Below are 20,264 nucleotides of genomic sequence, written 5' to 3'. Positions count from 1 at the left end.
TAATTAATTAATTTTATAATGAATGAATTTAGAGTGTTGTTTGTGCTGTACTGTTTTATTGTTGTTAGCCGTCCTGAGCCCGGCTTCGGCTGGGGAGGGCGGGATATAAATTATTATTATTATTATTATTATTATTATTATTATGAATGTGAAAGTGGAACAGGAAGATAAAGAGAATCATTTTCTTGTTGGATGTAAATTCTAGTTAATGTTGATTTTACATCTCAGTTGTAGACACATGACATACAATTAATTAATCAATTAATTACCAATGGATAAGGCCTCCTTGAACAGATCATTTGTTGATGGAAACAGAAAAACAGAGCAATTGGTTTGAGGTTTATGTAGCTTATCTTCAGGCAAAAATTATCAACATGAAGAATAAAGTAAACAGTAAGAAAAAATAAGTCTTGTGTGGTCTTAGAAGTCCTCCTTATTCATAAGAAGTGGGTATAGGATTGGAATACTTGCATATTAGTGTGCTGTCAATTTAATTAATTGACAGCACAATGGTTCTTTTAAAGATAGGGCTATTTTTTCATCTTCATTTTAGGTTGGATAAAGGTAGTTTACTATATTAATGCTGTTTTGTTGATTGAAAAAAATATAGTCAAATTCTTGCATTTTCATTTTGAAGTATCAAAATAGTAATACTATCTTGATTTTCAAGGATTAAATCCACCAAGCCCCAGTGTTGGGCAAGCAAGATCTATTTGTTTCAGCTGGAATTGTCCTTATTTTTGGGTAATCCTATTGCAATGAAGGGCACATATGCCACAAAAGTGTTTGGCGATCTGTATTAATGAATTGCACACATACTAGGTGGTGTATGATTTAAAGTGCCACTTCTACTGTTTGGTCTGTGGAACCAAACTGAAGTACAGTGAGTCCATGGTTTTACAATTAAAAATGCTTATTTTATTGAAGAGCTTTAAGAAATAACATCGTTGCTTTAAGAGGCAATGACAAGGTATGGTCTTGGACATACTTAGGCTGCAGAAAAAGACCTGAGAGGCTGTAAAGGGGAGACAAACACTGATGTATTATTTTGTTCCTTGTATTCACTAGATCAGTTGAAGAAAGATCAACCTTGAAAAGAAATGCAATATTTTAAATATTATGCCTTCACTTTAACACAGCAGAACTACTTCTCCAACAATGGTGTCTGCTGTGACATCACATCCATTAAATAAAAACAAAGTATGTTTTTTCTTCTTCTTCAGTGCTTTTGCTTTTATACAGATACACACAGTTTTAATTCAATAATACATTTAAATGAAATAGGTAAGATCAGTCAACTATGATTTAGTCTGGTGACATTCCTGTTTTCTGTACAATGTTATACCAGCCTCTCTATACCCTGACACGCATTAGCAAGCTTTATTATTCTATTCTGTATTATGGGCTGCCATTCCATGGTCATACTGTTCCAGAAAATGTAATTCCTTTTCTGTGCCTAACTTTAAGAAGTTAAGATTATGCCACCAACATCTCACTCCTAGCAGCACTTTTATCCCAGAGTAATCCCTGTAATACACAGTACCAATCATTCAAAGTTTTGGAGCTCAGCTTGAATCTCCTTTTTTCAGGTGCTGAGCAAGGCAGAGAGAAAGGAGTATGCAGCAACCATAATATGGTACAAATGCTACTATCATTAAAACTTGTGGACTTGCATATTTTGGGGAATTATAATATACTAAAACTAGTTTTTCTCTGAATTTACCATTCTTAATTGCTGTTATTCCATTTGTGGAATTATTGTGGCACTATAATTCTGCTTCAGAACAGTACAGTACATTAATTCCACTTTTTCCCTGTATGCTGAGAATCATCGTTCTGTTTTGTGCTGTTTTCCTACTTTGGGGATCTTTTACTTCATTGTTCTTGTGGTCATTCCACTATGGTCACTGCATATACCTAAATCGTGGCCTTTCCCTATGAGTCCTTTTTGGTGTTTCTCCACCTTTCAATTCAGGTTTGGCTCTCATTTTCACTGTAGTTTCTCAGGCCATCATGACCCATAGAAATGTAATTTTTTAACTATGGGCAATTGAGTAAGAGTTTCTTTGGCACTGAAGGAGATAATTAATTAATTAAGGAGATAGTTTTCCTTAGGGTAGATGCACTGAAATTAAAGGATCTAACTTATGTCATGTCAATTTCAGTGGATCCACTCCGAGTAAAATTTAGCAGAATACCGCCAAGCTCTATTGTGGCAGAAAACAGGTCATGGTTTTAACATACTGAATAATGAGTGTTAAAACAAATTGGTTCACACACAATGTAGACCAGTAGAAATCAATGGTCTTTTAAGACCATTAGTTTCAGTGGACCTATTCCCAGCATGACTAGCTTTAACTATCACCCATTGACTTCAACCACCAGGGTTGATTTTGTGCGAATCAAAGCTCAAAACTGTGTGATTCCTGTGCTAGCACTATTAGCATTCTGTGCTTGCTAAATTTCAAGTTATTTCGAAACTACCGACATGTTCTGCCTTTTGTACATCTGTCATTTCCAACGTTCTCCGTTTTGATGTTCTGGGATGTCTGCTGTGTAGTAAGCCGCTTTGGGCACACAGCTGGTCGCGGGATAGCGGCATAGAAGTACAAAACCGATCGGCTGGAAAGGACCAGGCACCCATCGGGAGGCTTCCAGCGTCTGCCCCACCGTCCGACGGCGGTGTTAAGAAAAAGACCCCCCTCTGGGGTCTCTCAGTCCTGGGGGGAGCGCTGACTTTAAACGCCACACCAGACGCGCGCAGAGAGAGAGAGAGAGAGAGAGAGAGAGAGATGTCCTACAAAGGGTGCTCAGCTGCGCGCCCCCAATCTCGGCGCACCGGTGCCTTGCGGGGAATGCTCCGCTTGCCGGGGAGCCCCGTCCTCCTTCCTCTGTATGCCTTGGGAAAGGATATTTTTTTTGGGGGGGGGAGAATAAATAAATAAAAGCACCGCACCTCGTGCGCGGAGGCAGCTGCGATCTGGGCAGGGCAAAGCGGGAGTAACGAGGAGAGGCGAAGCGGCGGCGGCGGCGTGAACCCTGCCCTCCGCCCTCTGACCGCCCAGGGAAAGAGGCGGCGCTGCTGCTGCTGCTGCTGCTGCTCGTCCTCTCCCACTCAGCGGCGCCGGCTCAAGGCAACAATGGGGAAGGCGGAAGTGGCGGCTTCGGCCCGGCGGCCTCGCAGCCTCTGCCCAGGGGAGGCGGCCGGGCAGCGCTGAGGGGCCGGCGGGGCGTCTCTCCCTCTCGCTCCCGCGGTAGGACGCGCCGCTGCTTCGCCCCAAGCGACGCCTCCGTGGGCGGGAAGCGGCGGCTTTGCCTCTCCCTCTGCCCCGGCTAGGCTCCCCCAGCTGCTTCAGTGAGGGGGGGGGAGGCATTAGAGAACCGCAAGGGGAAGCAGCGAGACAGGCCTGGCGCAGCCTCGCCCGGGCGGGCGCAGGTTTCCCTCAGCAGGTGCCCCCTTTGCCCACCTCCCAATGGTTGTGTTTAAATGCCGCTCTCTTGGGGTTTCCCCGCCCCACTCCTAGGGCGCTGGGTTCGTTCCCGAGGCTGTGGGGGAAGCGCAGAGGGTGTTTGCTAGGAAGGGAGGGAGAGAGAAGTTTCCCTTGGGGACTTTCTCCCTGCTTCTTTAAATCCTGCAGTGCTGGTTTTGCCCTCTCCTCCACCCCGCCACTTTAAAAAAAGCAAAGGGGGTAGCAGGTGGAAATCCCGTTCGCCAGAGTCAGAGCAGTGGGCTTAAGATATAAACTGTGCCCTAAACACAAGTGCAGGGAAACGGGGCTGATGCTAGAAAGAGGGGGGGGGGGGAAGGGAAACAGTTCAAATGAATACTGAGGGCATAATCGAAGCTAGAATCTTGCCCCACTTGTTAGCAGGCTAACCAAGGAGCAGTTGTGCCTGTATGTCCTCAAAGGTCTGTCGGCCTAAAGTGAGCTGCCTTCCTATTAAGTGTACCTGCCTGTAGAACAGGTTACCTGTGTCACTGTTGCTGCTTAAGACCCCCCACCCCGGCCGACAGTATGTTGGCTGAGCAAGCCCAGAAATGGTTCCCAACTCATGTGCAGGTCACAGTCCTGCAGGCCAGAGACCTGAAGCCGAAGGGCAAAAGTGGCACTAATGATACATACACAATCATACAGTTGGGAAAGGAGAAATACTCCACTTCCGTGGCAGAGAAGACCCTGGATCCTGTATGGAAAGAAGAGGCCTCCTTTGAGTTGCCCGGATTGCTGATGGAAGGGAATCCTGAGAAATACGTCCTCTGCCTGATAGTGATGCACAGGTCACTTGTTGGGCTTGATAAGTTTCTGGGACAAGTGGCGATAAATCTGAATGATATCTTTGAGGACAAACTAAGAAGGAAAACTGAGTAAGTGTTATTTTCCTATATATGCTGGGAACTTTTTTTGCTTTATGGTTTACCCATATGCTCCAAAAACCAGTTTATATGCAGAGCAGTATTAATAGGTGTATGACTGTATTACCGTTTTGTGCTTACCTGTGGGCACCTAGCCTTTCAGGATTTTGAAATTTATACATGCACACTTCATTACTGATGTGTGGTCATACATAGTAATTATTCCCAAATGGTAGGTAGGGTCTCATCAGTCAAGTGGGGGCTGAGGATCGCTAGCCTGACAACAGAAAGTATTTGGATGATGCAGAAAAAGCTGTGCAGGAGTTTCACTTTGGATGAAACCAAAACGCTAATCTGATATGCAGAAGAAAGAAAATCCCACTGGTATACCTCCAGACTATGAAGTTAGCTATTTTGGGAATAGCCATTTGAAAGAAATGGTTTATTTTTAAAATACTGGACACCATTTTGGCCTACTCTGTTTTGTAGGTTCACTTTGTCTTCTGTTCTTTCACTCATAAGTTTGGTTGTTCTTCTGTTATTCCATAACACATGAATGTCTGAACCGTTACATGCTTCAGTACAGTACTGTGCTTTTTTACATTATCCCTTAGGACAATAATCAATTTGTTCCCAATGAAGCCTTTGGTTATTGTAATTTATAATGGCAGATGCAATATGAGCGTGTGGTATCTACTTTTGTCGGTCCACAGCTTTTGGTTTATTGGGATGGTATAACATCTCAGAATAACTAGTTTTCCTAGTTACAGGTAGGTATCCGTGTTGGTCTGCTGTAGTTGAAACAAAATAAAAAAAAAATCCTTCCAGTAGCATCTTAGAGACCAACTAAGTTTGTTATTGGTATGAGCTTTCGTGTGCATGCACACTTCTTCAGATACTAGTTTTCCTAGTTAACCCTTGATTCTTGGAAGTCTTAACTATTTCAGGGTTCTTCTTTTTGCACTTAACTGTTGCTAATGCATATCTGTCCCCATAATGCTGTCATATGTTTAACATCTCCCTCATTCATGTGTTACATGTTACAAAACAGCTTATATATATAATTTATTATTTAATAGGCAGTGAATTGTGTCTAAGACTCTTAACTGCAATGCTGTTCATTGTAGGATAGAGTTCTGGGCCTTGAGCATTGCAAGAGAACCATAAAGGTTTCATAATGTTTACTATTCAAATTTTGATACCATGTCAAAATAGAATGTCTGGTTGAAATGTCCACCACTTCAAAGTCTAAGATAAAATAAGGTAAAATGATCATTAAATAGTTTCTTATTCACAGATCACTGCTAAAAATAGTTAATGGAAGACTAATGGAATGTCATGATGAAGAAATAATGAAATGTCGTTTGTAGTCAGTCAAACTGAAATGTTTCTGAAATGCAAATGAATTCATTACAGGGAAGTGATTCACTGATTGCAGTATCACCAGATCCATTGTATTAGGGTTGCCAAACATCCAGAATTTCCTGGACATTGCTGGGATTTGGCCAGCAGAATCAGTATCCGAACATATATATGGCAACCCATGTCAGAAGTGTAGATTTTGTCAAATTTCCTTAAAAACAGCTTAAAAGCTGCTGCTTCTTTTGAAATCTTGCAAAAAAAAAGTTCAACAACTCTGCCAACAATACTCAACAACTTTTGTGCCTGGATTTTCACTTTTTGAAATATGGCACCCCTACATTTTATAAACATGTTGAAATAAACTGACAAGTAAAGCTTGACTGTGATCAGGTACCCTCCCTGCTGGTGTCTCAGAACCCACAAAGGTATGAAGAGGGTGGAACAGAGACAGACTAGACATTGGTGTCTCAGATTGCTTAGGAAGGACCTGGGAGAGCAGGAGACTTAGGGAGCTGTAGACCTTCAGTTGCAATTCCCCCATTGGGGCAAGACCTGCTGGGAAGAGTTGCTGTGCTCAATAGGCCTGAGCTGTTTTGTTTCCTTGAGTAAAAAATTAACTTCATTGAAGGACTTCCGGGTTGGCGCCATCGCCGAATGGCGGACTCCCTCCGAGCTCCGGAGGGAGCCTGCTCGGCAGGGGCTGGGTCCTACCGCACCGGCGATGCGGGGACCCTTAAAAACCACGGCCACGAGGGCCGTGGACATGGAGACTCGGCTGGCACCGCTAGCGCCCTCCCGACTCGTGAAGGAGCCTTTTTAAAGGCTACGGATCGGGTGCCGGGGAGAAGCGTGGTGCTTTGAGTCCTCTGCTATCCCTGCCGAGCGCAGCCGCATGCCATCCGGCGGAGAGCGCTGACTTCTTCCATTGAAAATTCGGACTTTTTAACAACAACCCGTGAGTAATTTGGAAACTGGGTTTAAAAGGAGGGAAAAAAAAAAGAATTTTTTTTCGAATTGGACACGAGCGGGGGGGGATCCAAAAAGGAAGTCAGTCCCCCCCCCTATTGTAAACCTTCCAAGACAAGGACGGGGAAACCAAGGTCCAAAAAGATTTGTATTGCTGATAAAAACTAAGAATTCCACGATGGGGAATTATAAGAACTGTGCTGGAGGACGAACTGAGGGAGAAGAAACGTAACCCCCCCCCCTGGGAACCGGGGTGATTGAAGAGAGAGCCTGGTGAAAAGAGTCGGAGATTTTGACAGCTGTCAAAGTAGCTGTCAAAGTTGGAAAGCAGAGAGGATTTTATTATGAGAACTTTGCTGGCTAAATTTGTTACAATTTGCTACAACTTGTTAAAACTCGGATACAAAATGGCGAAAACATGGATAACAATCGGACTTTTGGATTAGAGAAAACAAAGTTACAACAATCCCCCTAGAGGAGTTTCGGGACATTACAAAGATGGTCGTAAGTGGAAAAATACCATTGGAATTTTACAGGACTGGTTATCTTCTGGGAAAGCTGCAAAACGGAAATAATATTTTGTCTACAGGGTGTTCAGCTAAAGGAGACAATAGAATTTTCTATTGAAGAAAGGAAGGGACTGAACGCAAGTTTTTGTTCCTGAATAACAATAATCCCTGCAGACTTATTAAGCTTCTGAATTAGAACGTTTTAGCAGCGGAACAAGAGGAAACTGGACTACAATTTGGAAAGAACAATGGGGGGAGTTTTATTAAAGATCTGAAGTTAAGTGTTTTAAAAATATGTGCAAGGAAAAAAAAAAAAAAAAAGTCAGCAAGGAGTTGGGGGAAATAGGCGATTTTTGGATTGTAAGAATTCCAGGCGGATAACATGGTTTGGTGGCCAGGGGGAAATTAAACCGGGGACAGGGGGGGAGAACTAAAATCCAAAGGCTTGTCAACTTCTTTTTTTGAACTGGCTTTGTTTCATCTATTATATCTTTCATCTCTTATTTCTGATATTTCTATTATGTGGGGTGTCTTTATTATTAAAAAAAAAAAAGGGAAATTGTGGAATAAAAATGGGGTGGGCCCTGGGAAAGAAATTTTTTGTTTTTTATTAAGGGTATTGATGAGGAATGTAGAAATTTTAAATTCGAATAATGGTCTAAACAAATTAAGTTTTTAATTAGAACCGAGAGCTTGTGGAGCCAACAACATGAAAAAGGAATATGATAGGGGTGGGGGAAGGGGGGAGTCCCAGAAAGTGGATATATGAAAATAAGGTTCTGAATGTATTTTAATTCTTACTTTCTGTATTTTTGGAAATTTTAATAAATATTATTTAAAAAAAAAAAAAAATTAACTTCATTGACACCTTGTGAGTTGTTGCTGACCAGTTCCTGACTCCCACCTTGACACTTGAGCTTCTTGGAGGAAAGGTGGGCTAGAAATATCTAAAAACTTCCAGACTGTGCGCATGTGCACGATCGCACACATATAGGATGCGCCTAAATCAGGAATTGCCTGTATATTTATAATTTGCATTTTTATTCTGCTTGTCTTGTAGCAGCCCTGTTTAGGGAAGTTTTTGATGTTTTATTCTGTTTTTAACTTGTTGGGAGCCGCCCAGAGTGGCTGGGGAAACCCAGCCGGATGGGTGGGTTATAAATAATAAATTGTTGTTGTTGTTGTTGTTGTTGTTGTTGTTGTTGTATGTGAACTTCTTCAGTGTCAGAGACTGTAAATTCCAATTTTGCAACTTCTGTAGTGCATTCCTGTGCACTTGCATTTGAAAGTAGTTTCCATTGAGTTCAATGGAACTTACTCTGAGGCAGCGCTATTCAGTGGCAGGCGGAAAGTGATTCAGGAGATGAACCCCTGGAGGAATGTGACACAAGGGAGCAGGACTGTCAGGGGCCATGCTGTGTCTCTGGAGCTACAAAATTGATTCCATACCCTCACCTTGGACACCCTCCCTCTGGAGGTGATGGACTCTCTCCTTCATTGGAGGTTTTTAAGCAGAGGTTGGGTGGCCATCTGTTATGTAGGCTTTAGTTGAGATTCTTGCATTTGCCGGGTTAGACTAGATGACCCTTATGATGCCTTCCTATCTTCAATTCTATGATTCTATAATTCTATCTCCTGCCAACCTAGCAGTTCGAAAGCACATCAAAGTGCAAGTAGATAAATAGGTACTGCTCCGGCGGGAAGGTAAATGGCGTTTCTGTGCGCTGCTCTGGTTCGCCAGAAGCGGCTTTGTCATACTGGCCACATAACCTGAAAGCTGTACGCCGGCTCCCTCGGCCAATAAAGCGAGATGAGCGCCGCAACCCCGGAGTCGTCCACGACTGGACCTAATGGTCAGGGGTCCCTCTACCTTTACCTTATGTGAATTTAAGATTTATGCCTAAGCGTATGTACACACTTACTGCAGCAGTCATAGTGCTGTTCCAGTTAAGTGTTTTTTACAAAATAAATGTGAAATTGTTACTTGTAGTTGTGGAAGCATCTGCCTGCCTTTTATTCTTTTACACCAATAAGTGAATTTATTAAAGAGAAATTGCTTTTGCCAAGCGATAAACAATATTTTGTTGTTGGAGAAAGGTGATGCACCTCTGCCTACTGCTGTACTCCTCACATTGCAGTTTGGAGTTCCGTTTGTTCCACAATTGCATCAGTATTAGGAGTATCTCTTGGCTAGTATCTGTGCCATCATTTGAAACCATTCACAAGCTGTTCTCCCACTTCTTGCCTTAATGAGTGTGCCATTAAGAAATACCTTTAACAAAGTGTTTTCAAAATATTCTTTGCTCTTGGTGGCTGAATACTCCCCATGGTACTACAATCATACACACACTGTATTTTTCGCTCTATAGGACGCACCCGACCGTAAGGCGCACCTACTTTTTTTTTTGGGGGGGGGAATTCAAGAAAATAAATATGCAGCTCTTGGGGGCTTTTGCGGGAGGTGGGGGAAGTGAGAGAGCCTAGCTCTGTCTCTTCTCCCATCTCCCGCAAAAGCCAGGGATGACCGCGCGAAGCCTCCCCAGGGCAGTGGGATGAAGGCTCCCCGCTGCCCTGCGGAGGCTTCGCGGGCTACCCCAGAGCTGTTCAGGAGCTTGTCGGGGCTGGCAGGGGAAGCTTGGCTTTCCCCCACCACCAGCCCCAAAGATCAGTTCGGGGCTGGCGGGGGAAGCCCAGGTCTCCCCCCCCCAGCCCCAGGGACCACACATTCACCCCATAAGATGCACAGACATTTCCCCTTAGATTTTAAGAGGAAAAAGGTGCGTCTTATGGAGCGAAAAATACGGTATTTCCCCCCACCCTCCCCCCCACCCGCAATTTCAAGCATAATGAAAACCCAGCAAGGCTACTTGTCACCTTCTCATACAGTGCCCATCCAAGAAGTTCCACTTTCTAGTGCTGAAGCGCACATAGCATGCAAAATAGACGAAAAGAGATAGAGGGGGGGAAAGAATGAAAAAACAATCTGTTCTCTTTTCAGTAAGGCTATGTCTCCTGTTGGTTGTATTGGGACAAAATATTAGCCACAAACTTCTGATTCTTGCATATTGGCTTTTACATTTGTGTAAGATGTACACACAGAACACATAGAAGCCATGTGCACATGCGTACACATGTACACAGAGAAGCCAGTGTCCGTTGACCCAAACTTCAATGCATATTGCTTGATACTGTCGTGTACAGTTTGCACAGTTCTAATCTATATGTTTGAGACTGCTTGAGTAAGCTTCCTATGCAAATGTGAAATCCCGGGCTCTGGAGTGTGTATGGCAGTGCAATCTTGACCCATGACTATGCATATTTTAGGGACTTCAGCATATGGGCTTTAGCGTTACTAACTCAAGATCTGGAATACTCTTGCTGTAGCATTGAAAATAGGGGCGAGATCATGTTGTTTTTAACTGCTATTTGGAATGTCCGGTTCTGACTTTTGTAACATGGAAAGGGCTATGAGTTGGCCCAGAAATCTCCCTATACAGTTATACCTCGGGTTGCGAACATGATCCATGCGGGAGGCATGTTCGCAACCAGCAGCGCCGCGTCTGCACACGCACGTGATGTGATTTGGTCTTCTGCGCATGCGCGAGCACCAAATCCCGGAAGTAACCTGTTCTGGTACTTCTGGGTTTGGCACGGTCCGCAACCCGAAAATGCGCAACCTGCAGTGTTCGTAACCCGAGGTATGACTGTATACAAATCCATTTTCAGTCTGCATATTGCTGTTCACAAGAACTATATCTTCAGTAAGGTACTACTGAAATTGAATATTCTGTATGTAGTGATTTCGGAACTGTGAGATAGGACAGCATAATAGTGTGACATTACTATCAGGAATGCACTGCAGAGATGGAAGATGCTCTTTGTTCAGGGGTGGAAAAATTAAGGAAATGTTATCACTGTGATGTTTAGAAGCTTGCCAGCACAACTGGGAGGCAGGTAGCCTATTGCTTTTTCAAATGGTATATGGCTGAATTGTGTATGTGTTGCCTGGAAAAAAACACAATTATGGCAATACAGAGTAAAATTTCAGTTATTTAAATTAAAATTAAGGACGCACAGCTGTGACCCCATGGTTTTAAAACAAAAGTTGATACCTAACAATATAATTTTGATTTCTTTCAAAACTGATGATAAATACAAATTTTATTAAATAGTGGTTTTTTTGCTTTCGGATGCATTTAGCAGACCCAGAGCCTTATATCCAAAGTGACTTTTTAAAGTTGATGTAACCTGAACATTGCTTAGTTTGTGGGTAAATGAGATCCACATATTTGATGAAGTGTCTTTATTGGTAATATTTCTAGTTTTTAATATATTTAATAGTTTCCTCCTTCCAACACAGCTGTACATATGGTTCTCCAAGAGACAGACTTCAGAGTCACTAGAGTATTACAAAAAAAGATATTTAATATTCTGCACAATGCTGAACCTTGTCAGCAATTCCCCCATGTGTGTTTTTTCTTGTAAGAAAAATGAAGGCTACCAGCTGATCTAGAATTTCTAGGAAAGCTTCAGCACATGCAACATGCAGGGCTTGCTTTCTTTTAACAGAGAGAAGTGTGTATGCCAGCCCATAGTGACTTTAACCACGTACTAAGCCACAAACTAATAGCCTGCTGCACGTAACACTTTTTAAGTTGCTGGTGGTTGCACCTTAAAACAAACATATGCCTTTAAAAATAAAGGCAGCAAAGTTTCCTGAAGCAGTGGTGTTATGAGAGGGCCTCTGTCGTATATTTTAATATCTTCATTCTGGCACAAGATATAAGAAACTAAAACAATAGCTAATATAGCTTAGCACATAAATATTTTTATTCCAGAATGGCTCTCCCTTTCATGAGTGTGAAAAATCATTAGCTTTTTAAAGAAAAGGAATAAGGGGTTATTGGAACGGCTAGTTGAGATTTGGAGCAGGTGGTGGTCTTCAAGTCTTTATTTACAGTCCTAGTTTTGTTATACCAAGAACACCCGAGCTATTCATATTGCCTCTTTCATGATTAGAAGTTGAGCATGGCAATATGTGCTGGCGTAAGGCCTATTTGCTAGTTACTTCCTGGGGAGAAATCGTAACCTGCTGCAGGGCTTGGGCGAACTCATTCTTCTCATTCTTCTTGTCAAGAGAGTTAAGAAATGAATAAGTCTGTACCACGTTTGTTAGGTGATCGGGGTGATGCCTCATTCAGTCCATTCCCAGAAAGAATGGAATTTATTATTATTATTGTTTTTACAGCAATCTAAGAGATAAGATATCTCATTTGAATAGGAAGTGGCACAGCCTGGTTCATATTATACCCGGTTGGCATTTCTCACTGGAAAGCATTTTGTATTTGGTTTGGATCAGTATCACATCAGGAGTAAACAAAAGCATTGAACTACTGTACTTTTGAGGGCATTTTGATATATTTTCTAATCCCTGTATTTGGGGAAACTCTTAAATCTCTGTAAGCATCAGGCAGAACAAATTTGGCAATCCTTGTGGTGAGATTCTGTGGCAGAGCCACCACTACATTGTGAGCCCTGCCAATTCACTCCAGCAGAGACGGAGGTGCAGGATGATTTTCATTATCTTTTTTGCCCCATTATTTTTTCTCTCCCCACCCCGCAAACTCTAGTCAGTGGGAGGGAATATACTGTTCCATCTCTCGGGCTGGTCTATTTGAAGGCTTCTCTTTGGGAGGATGTCAGGGAAAGAACCACTCACAAATGATCCGGTGGATCCTTTCCCACTCCTGACAAGCCCAGTTTTGGCATTTGGTGCAGCAGAACATCTGCGCCTGCTGAGCTTTCCATGGGTGCATGGGGAGCGGGACTCGAGCGCAGCAAGTGCCGTCGTGCTGGCGGACTTCCCTCTCCATTAGCAAAGCAGCCCTTGACATCACTTCCTACAGTCCCTCAGCTGGCTTTTGGCTGGTTTAAGGATCATTTCCTAAATTGAACATTGATACTTTCATTTATGTGTTGCATTAAAGGAAGCATAATGGAAGATACATTGGTCTTAATCACTTTTGATTTTCACATTACAAATTTAGTTATTTTCTTATGGGCTTTTTACAACTGCAGTGTTTATTTGAAAAAAAAATTGTTCATAAAGTAACATTTCATCAAATTGTATCATAGGGTGGTTTATTTGGTTGGTTGTTTTAAAAAAGAAGTCGTCTTAATTCTTTTTTGCAGCTTTACAAATACATGGCTCTGGACAAGTGAATTTTTGTTTTCCCTATTCGTCTACATGGGCATCATTTTAACTGAATTTTGCTGGAGGCTGAATGGTAGATCTCATGCTTTTCATGCAGAAGGTCCTGGTTTCAGTCCCTGGCATCTCCAGTTAAAAAAAGATCAAGTAGTAGGTAATGCAAATGCTCTTTATAGAGCATATACCCATATCTATATAGGGTAATGCAATGAACACCCCCCCCCCCCCGAAATTGCTGCCAGGGAGCATTGACCTTACTGGGCTAGGTAGACAGGTGATCTGCCCTGATTTAAGGCAGCTTTTCTTATTATGAAATACATATATTTAAAACACCAGCCCAAATCTCTGGTTGCAGGCAATTTTTATTTCTTGGATTATTTGTTCTTAACAATTACATGATTTATCTGATAGGATTAAAGGGAGATAAAAAAGCAGCAGTTTAAATAAAAAACATTTTTTGATACAATGTTACACAACTTACAGTGTGTTGTTATCTTATCTTGAAGGTGGTTTAGCCTGGAGTCCAAACAAGGAAAGAGAACTAAAGACAGAGGAGAAATAAAGGTCAATATTCAGTTTATGAGGAACAATATGACAGCAAGCATGTTTGACCTTTCAATGAAGGACAAAACTAAATCTCCATTTGCTAAACTAAAGGACAAAATGAAGGGTCGGAAGACTGATGGAACATTTTTGGATACATCCTCTGCAATCATTCCAAGCAGTCACATGCCAGAAACTAACACTGTAACTTCCCTAGGTGAAATAATGTTAAAATCTAAACCAAAAAAGCCTTTCCTGTTGGGACCTCAGCGACTATCTTCAGCTCATTCAATGTCCGATTTAACTGGGCCCCAGGTGACTTCGGAAAAAATTAAATCGGGCACAGTTGCCAATGCATACCTCTTCAGACGTCAGCTTGAGTCTGTTGGTTCTGCGGATGAAAGTGGTAAGTGAAAATTGTTGATGCTGCTTGATGTAAGAAACTTTGACAGACTCTTGCTCGTTGCTTCCAGCCTGTTATCTTTTCGCTCTTACTTTATAGAAATGTGTGGTTGCAAAAGCTCACAGAGCAGAGTATATTGACTACACTGTAAGGTAAAGGCAAATAGGGCACATCAGTAATGTACCAGCCGCAATCCTGTTCAAGCAGCTTATCACCAAATATTAGGTGCAAAGGTTTCTGGAAACAGCTGACAGGTGGGTGATGTTTTCAGGAAAGCTTGAGAGATAAATAATTCCAGGTCCCACTCAAGCTGCAGCGTGCCGTTCAGTTAAAAATGTTCAGGCTGCTAAATAAAATACCATTAAAGAACAATACAATAAAACACAAAATACAAATACAATAAAACAATAATTACTGGCAGTATCAAAACATTAAAAGGAACCAGCAGAGATACAACAAGATTAGTGATTGAAAAGCGTGGGGAAATCAAGAAACTTTAGAGCTCTGTACATCAGAATTGTTAATTTTTCACGTTGTCTGTTCCCAATTAAAGTTACATTCTGTTGATGTGGTATAAGTTAGCTTGTTGGACCAGTGCAACACTAGATTATAATACTGTGTTGACCATTTGGCCCATTTTGCACATTTATCTGGTGGTTCATTGAGTCTTAGGAGCTTGTTATAATATTGTCCTCTAATAGCATAGTAAACATGAAGTAGATACTGAAGCTAATTGTAAATATATCAAGTGTAGCATTGTGGTTGGCACACAGGGGTAAGGAATCTTTTTTTTTAGCCTGGTGGACCAGATCCTTATCTGACCCCCCCCCCCCATCCCCAGAGTCCATCTTTAGGCAGGCAGTGTAGCTGTCATTATGATGCCATGTGATTAGTTACCCCATCCACTCCCAAAGTTTGTTGTGCAGAGCTTCCCAAGCACTCATAATCCAATGGGTTGTTTGTGTTTTTGGGAAACCACAGCACAAGAGGCTTTGCTCTTCTAGTAGCACCAAACATTTTGTGTTGAAACCACTGCTAAAATGGAGCTTCCCCATTCTTTTTTAGCAGGAGTTTCAGTGCAAATTGCTTGGTGCTATTGGCGCATGGTATACTTCCCACACCCATCAGCTAATTGTGGTGGGGTGTCTTGCTCCCTCATTGGAAAAATTGGGAGCTCACTTTAAGCTCCTGATTGTTCCTTTTTAGCCACATCACCACCTTCTTCACACCTGACATGATGTCAGGGGTGGGGGAGGTGAGTGTAGTTTGGTTGCTTTGTTTTAACTGTTTTAATTGTTTTTGCTCTTACCTTATTCTAACTCTTGTGAACCATCCTGAGATCTTATAATGAAGGGTGGTAAAAGGTAAAGGTAAAGGGACCCCTGACCATTAGGTCCAGTCGTGGCTGACTCTGGGGTTGCGGTGCTCATCTCGTTTTATTGACCGAGGGAGCCGGTGTACAGCTTCCGGGTCATGTGGCCAGCATGACTAAGCAACTTCTGTCGAACCAAAGCAGCACACGGAAATGCCGTTTACCTTCCCACTGGAGTGGTACCTATTTATCTACTTGCACTTTTGATGTGCTTTCCAACTGCTAGGTTGGCAGGAGCAGGGACCGAGTAGCGGGAGCTCACCGCGTCACGGGGATTTGAACCACCGACCTTGTGATCGGCAAGTCCTAGGCTCTGTGGTTTAACCCACAGTGCCACCCGCAGCCCTAATGAAGGGTGGTATATAAGTCTAATAAATAGTAATAAATGGGGAGAAGTGCTGGGCCAGAGGTTCCCCACCCCTAAGTTAGAGTGTCAAGCCAGGATCGAGGAGTCCTGGATTCAAATTCCCACTCGACTGTCAATACCTCAGAGAGATCTTGGTCCAGCCTGTGTTTTCTATTTTCTCTACATTTCCCTATGTTCCTTGAAGGAAGCGTAGGAAATTAATAATAATAACACATTGTTTTGCCATTTTATAAAAAACTTGAGTTCAATCATATCCACTTTTCTTTTAAACCATGACAGACTTCCAGAACCTTTTGTAGTGCATATAGAATGTTACAATAAATCTTTAATATAGAAACATTATTTCATTGGGAGTACCAAGTATGTGCCGAAATCTCTTACTAAATCAATGGGACTTGGACATCCCTGTGTTTGGGTGGATCATGCTCCTCCTTTTTAAAAAAATCAACAACAGTTTGACTGATTATTGTAATAATGATCAATTGTGTACATTCAGAAATGAGGATGGGAAATCTTAGCCAGCCGGGTCAGAGATGATGGGAGTTGTAGTCCAGCAATACCCAAAGGGCCACAGCTTTCCCTTCCTGTTCTAAATGCAGTTATGCAAGCTTTTGTGTGGGTATTGCCAAATATGATGTGATGTCTCTTGTTGTATACTAACGACAAAATGATTTGCAGGAAATGTAAAATCTCCGCACAGACGGACGTTAAGTGCAGATACAACTAAAGTGAGTCAGCCAGACAGCACAGTTGATGACAGCGACTCAGCTTTTGGAGCACAAAATGACCCTTTTAAAAATGTGAGTGCTTCGTTGCCTCAGAAGTTTGCCACCCTGCCAAGGCAGAAGAATCCATTCGAGGAAAGCCCCATGTCATGGGACCAAAACGTAGGTCTGTTTTCAAAACCTGCTGAAATAAAAAAAGACATTAAGAAAGAGAAAAAGGAGAAGGTTAGTCTCTTTGAAAGAGTGACTGGGAAAAAAGATAGTAAGCGGTCTGACAGACTTAGCAATGGAGGATCAGATGCTTCTGCTGATTTGAAATCACCTAGTGCACTCGGCGAAAATCATCAGGACAGTTTTGATTTTGATTCAACTAATCCCTTTACAACAAGCTTCAAGCCAACAAAAGTGCTGCCATCTTCTAGGTAAGCTTTAGTGTATTTGAGATATGATGTCTTGGAGTCAGTTTTATAAAAATGAAAACAGAGTTTGGGCAAACCTTTTTTTAAAAAATTCATCAAGGTTATCATTTTTTTTCTTATTAGAAGTATATTTCAAAAGTAATATTTAACCCCAGATGGCTACTGCTATGCTATAAAGGAGCTCACTCAGCTGTTGTGTGGGAAGCTCTATCCTTTCCTTCCCCCAATAACAGCCTTGCATAGCTCAGCACACAAAGGCCAATTCTACCCGTAACTGATTAGATAGAATTCTCTGAGCACTGAAGGAATATGCCCCCAAATCCGCCTTAAAATAATGAGACCCTGTTCAGTGTATCCTTATTATCAAAGTTTTGGACAGTGCCTGAGAGATCAAGCACATTTTGCAGTGTGCTTTCCACCCAGAGAAGCTAGCCTGCCTGATTCATTGCCCAGTTTTGTTTTGTTTTTTGAAGATTCACACAAACTTTATTCAGGAAAGCGTTTTGGCTGCATTGTTTGAGTTCTGTTTTATTGAATAACTGGCTTGTTTTTGTTTAGTTTAAAAAAAGTTGTATTGTAACTTTTTATACTGTGGTGTTTTTTTATAATTATTTAGCATTTTTAGCTACTTAAAAAGGCTTAGGGCTAAAAATGCAGGATTTAAGTCAATTAAATCTAAATAAGAAAAACCTCTTATTGTCCTTGAAATGGTCCCTCCTTTGTAGGGTGGACCTTTTTAGAGGAACAGGCTAGAGATGTAATGCTGACCCATGTTTTGGTCACTCCCACTTTCACACATGTGTACTCTGATTTCTTCCACACAGCAAACTGTAGTTTGCTATTACAGTGTATGAAAACAGAGAAAGTAGTAATGCACACAAAGCTTGTGAGCTGGCTAGCATTAAATCATGGTTTTGGAATTAGATCGGAATGGACATACTGTCTTTCTTATGCTACTAAAAGTAGTAAAAAGTAGATGTGTTCCACACTTTATCTATGATTATTAATTATTATATTTAGTTGCTCCCCCCCAAAGGAAATTAAAGGTGACTTACAAAATGCACATTAAAAACAGATCTAAGCTTACCCTACTGAAAGATAAGCAGAAAATTAAGCTCCAAAGGCCCTGGGTGAAAAAGAATGCATTTGCCTGGAGCCTAAATTTTTTAAAAATGGATTATATTTTGAGAACATGAACAATTCAGCCGACTGAATCTTTGTCATAATTTACTAGGTCTTGATGGGGCACAAAAAGAATTCAAAGAGCAAAGGCCTTTGCAAAAGCTTTAGGAAGAAGCTTCTTACGTGGATTTGCAACTGACAAAATGTTGGACTGATCCCCCCCCCCATGCTGCTAGCAGCGGTTCTCAACCTGTGGGTCCCCAGATGTTGTTGGACTACAACTCCCATCATCCCTGAGCTCTGGCCTTGCTAGCTAGGGCTGATGGGAGTTGTAGTTCAACAACATCTGGGGACCCACAGGTTGAGAATTTTAAAAATGCTCATCAGAGCATCTGAATTATTGCCTAGTTACCTTGGGCAGCAGGCAATTTCTAGTCACCAATGGTGACAAGGTTGTACATTAATGACAAGTCTGTGTTAGGCTCTGGTAGCTCCTACCCGTTAGCATTTGGTGGTAATAGGGTTGTGTTGTTTTTAAGCCCAGTCCACATCTTTGAAAGTTTGCATTTGCAAGCTGCTTGATTGCTTTCATTAGTCTAATTGCAATCATTCATTGCACTGGCTTTCAAGGGGTTAATCTGCAGCTCTCTGTCATGGCAGTCTTGTACAGTGAGCATACCAGAGGACAAATGTCAACTTAATATACAAACTTCCCCATAAAATAGCTAGCACTATGTGCAACATTTCTGTAAAAAAATGTTTGTTTTTTAAAGCTACGCTACAGTAGGCTAATACACTGATGTGAAAATTTCTCAATTTACAGCACTTGACAGGTGCTAAAAGAAAAGCATCTTTAATTTTAATGTGTTGTTAGGCCCTCTTTAGAGGGATTGTGGAAGTTATTAACAAGGTCCTTTGAGACAGGAGACGGGTAATTAACAAGACCTACAGAAAGAGAGTTTGGGTAATTAACAAGCTCTTAGGCACTGGACACAGGGTAACAAATAGTCCAGTAGTTAAAGGGGACAGGTTGTTACTAGTATGATCAAATGCCAGATTTGAGAATGTGAATAGATAGGTGTCTCAGTGAGGTGTCTAATTAGTATTTTTTTATTATATATAAACTCCTTAGATTACATTTCTGCAATATAACAGTCTGGGTAATAGCAACACCCACCCACCCGTGAGGACCCTTTTAAGATCGAAATTTCATTTAAAAATTGGCAATAAATGTAGTGCCCTTTACAGTGATTACTAGGGAGAAAAGAGAAAAATGAAAATGGCATATTAAGAAAATAGTACTTTTAATGAGGTAATTTATCTTTGAATGAGACACAATTCACTCTTAGATAGCAGCAAGAACTGAAGGTGCCAAAGTTGGTGTAGACGTCACTTGAATGTTGGTGGTGGGATTAGGCTGAAGAGATTTGTTGCCCTTTGTCCTCCACAATAGGTAATACCTTTATTCTGTGCTGGTTTTGGGATACATAAAAGGTTGTATCCCAGAGGGGCAGCCCTTTCCTGTAAGATTTAGGAAACGGATCCTTTTCCTGCCCCAGGCAACATTCAAGACCCTTTAGCAGTGGGCATAGGAGCCAGTTTATAGGGGCCAAGGTCCCTTTGGCTCCTCCCAGTAAAATATTTGAGGGGACCAGGGCCCCCCCAAAGTTGATGGGCATTGCCGTTCAAATGGTGTGTGTGCACTGCATCTTGTGATCGATTATGCGGGGCAGGACTGACCTCCCCCCCCCCCATAGTTTGTTCAAGTTGACACCCCTAGAAGTGGGTATCGGCTGAAATGGGGGCAGCACTGAAGGACGTTTGTGCCCCAACCCACCTAGAAAGTGATCATCCCTAACTGAAAGAGGGTTCTAGGTGGAACTCATAGTTTCACTGAAATAAATGGGATTT

The 20,264-nt window shown here is 41.9% G+C and overlaps 1 protein-coding gene across 1 annotated transcript in view; it reads left to right on the top strand.

Moving 5' to 3' along the window:
* Positions 1 to 2,845: 2,845 nt before the first annotated feature.
* The window catches only part of RAB11FIP2 (RAB11 family interacting protein 2), a 34,849-nt gene continuing 17,430 nt past the window's right edge, over positions 2,846 to 20,264 (top strand). The window contains exons 1-3 of the mRNA XM_081005271.1: positions 2,846 to 4,366; positions 13,909 to 14,351; positions 16,766 to 17,234. Coding sequence (XP_080861397.1) covers positions 4,017 to 4,366; positions 13,909 to 14,351; positions 16,766 to 17,234 — 1,262 coding nt within the window. The 5' untranslated portion in view covers positions 2,846 to 4,016. The remainder of the gene's footprint in view (positions 4,367 to 13,908; positions 14,352 to 16,765; positions 17,235 to 20,264) is intronic.

This window comes from Podarcis pityusensis (assembly GCF_964106645.2).
Source record: "Podarcis pityusensis genome assembly, chromosome: 5".
Lineage (NCBI taxonomy): Eukaryota > Metazoa > Chordata > Lepidosauria > Squamata > Lacertidae > Podarcis > Podarcis pityusensis.
Note: the sequence above shows the minus strand (reverse complement) of the source record. Positions and strands in the feature narration are given on the sequence as shown.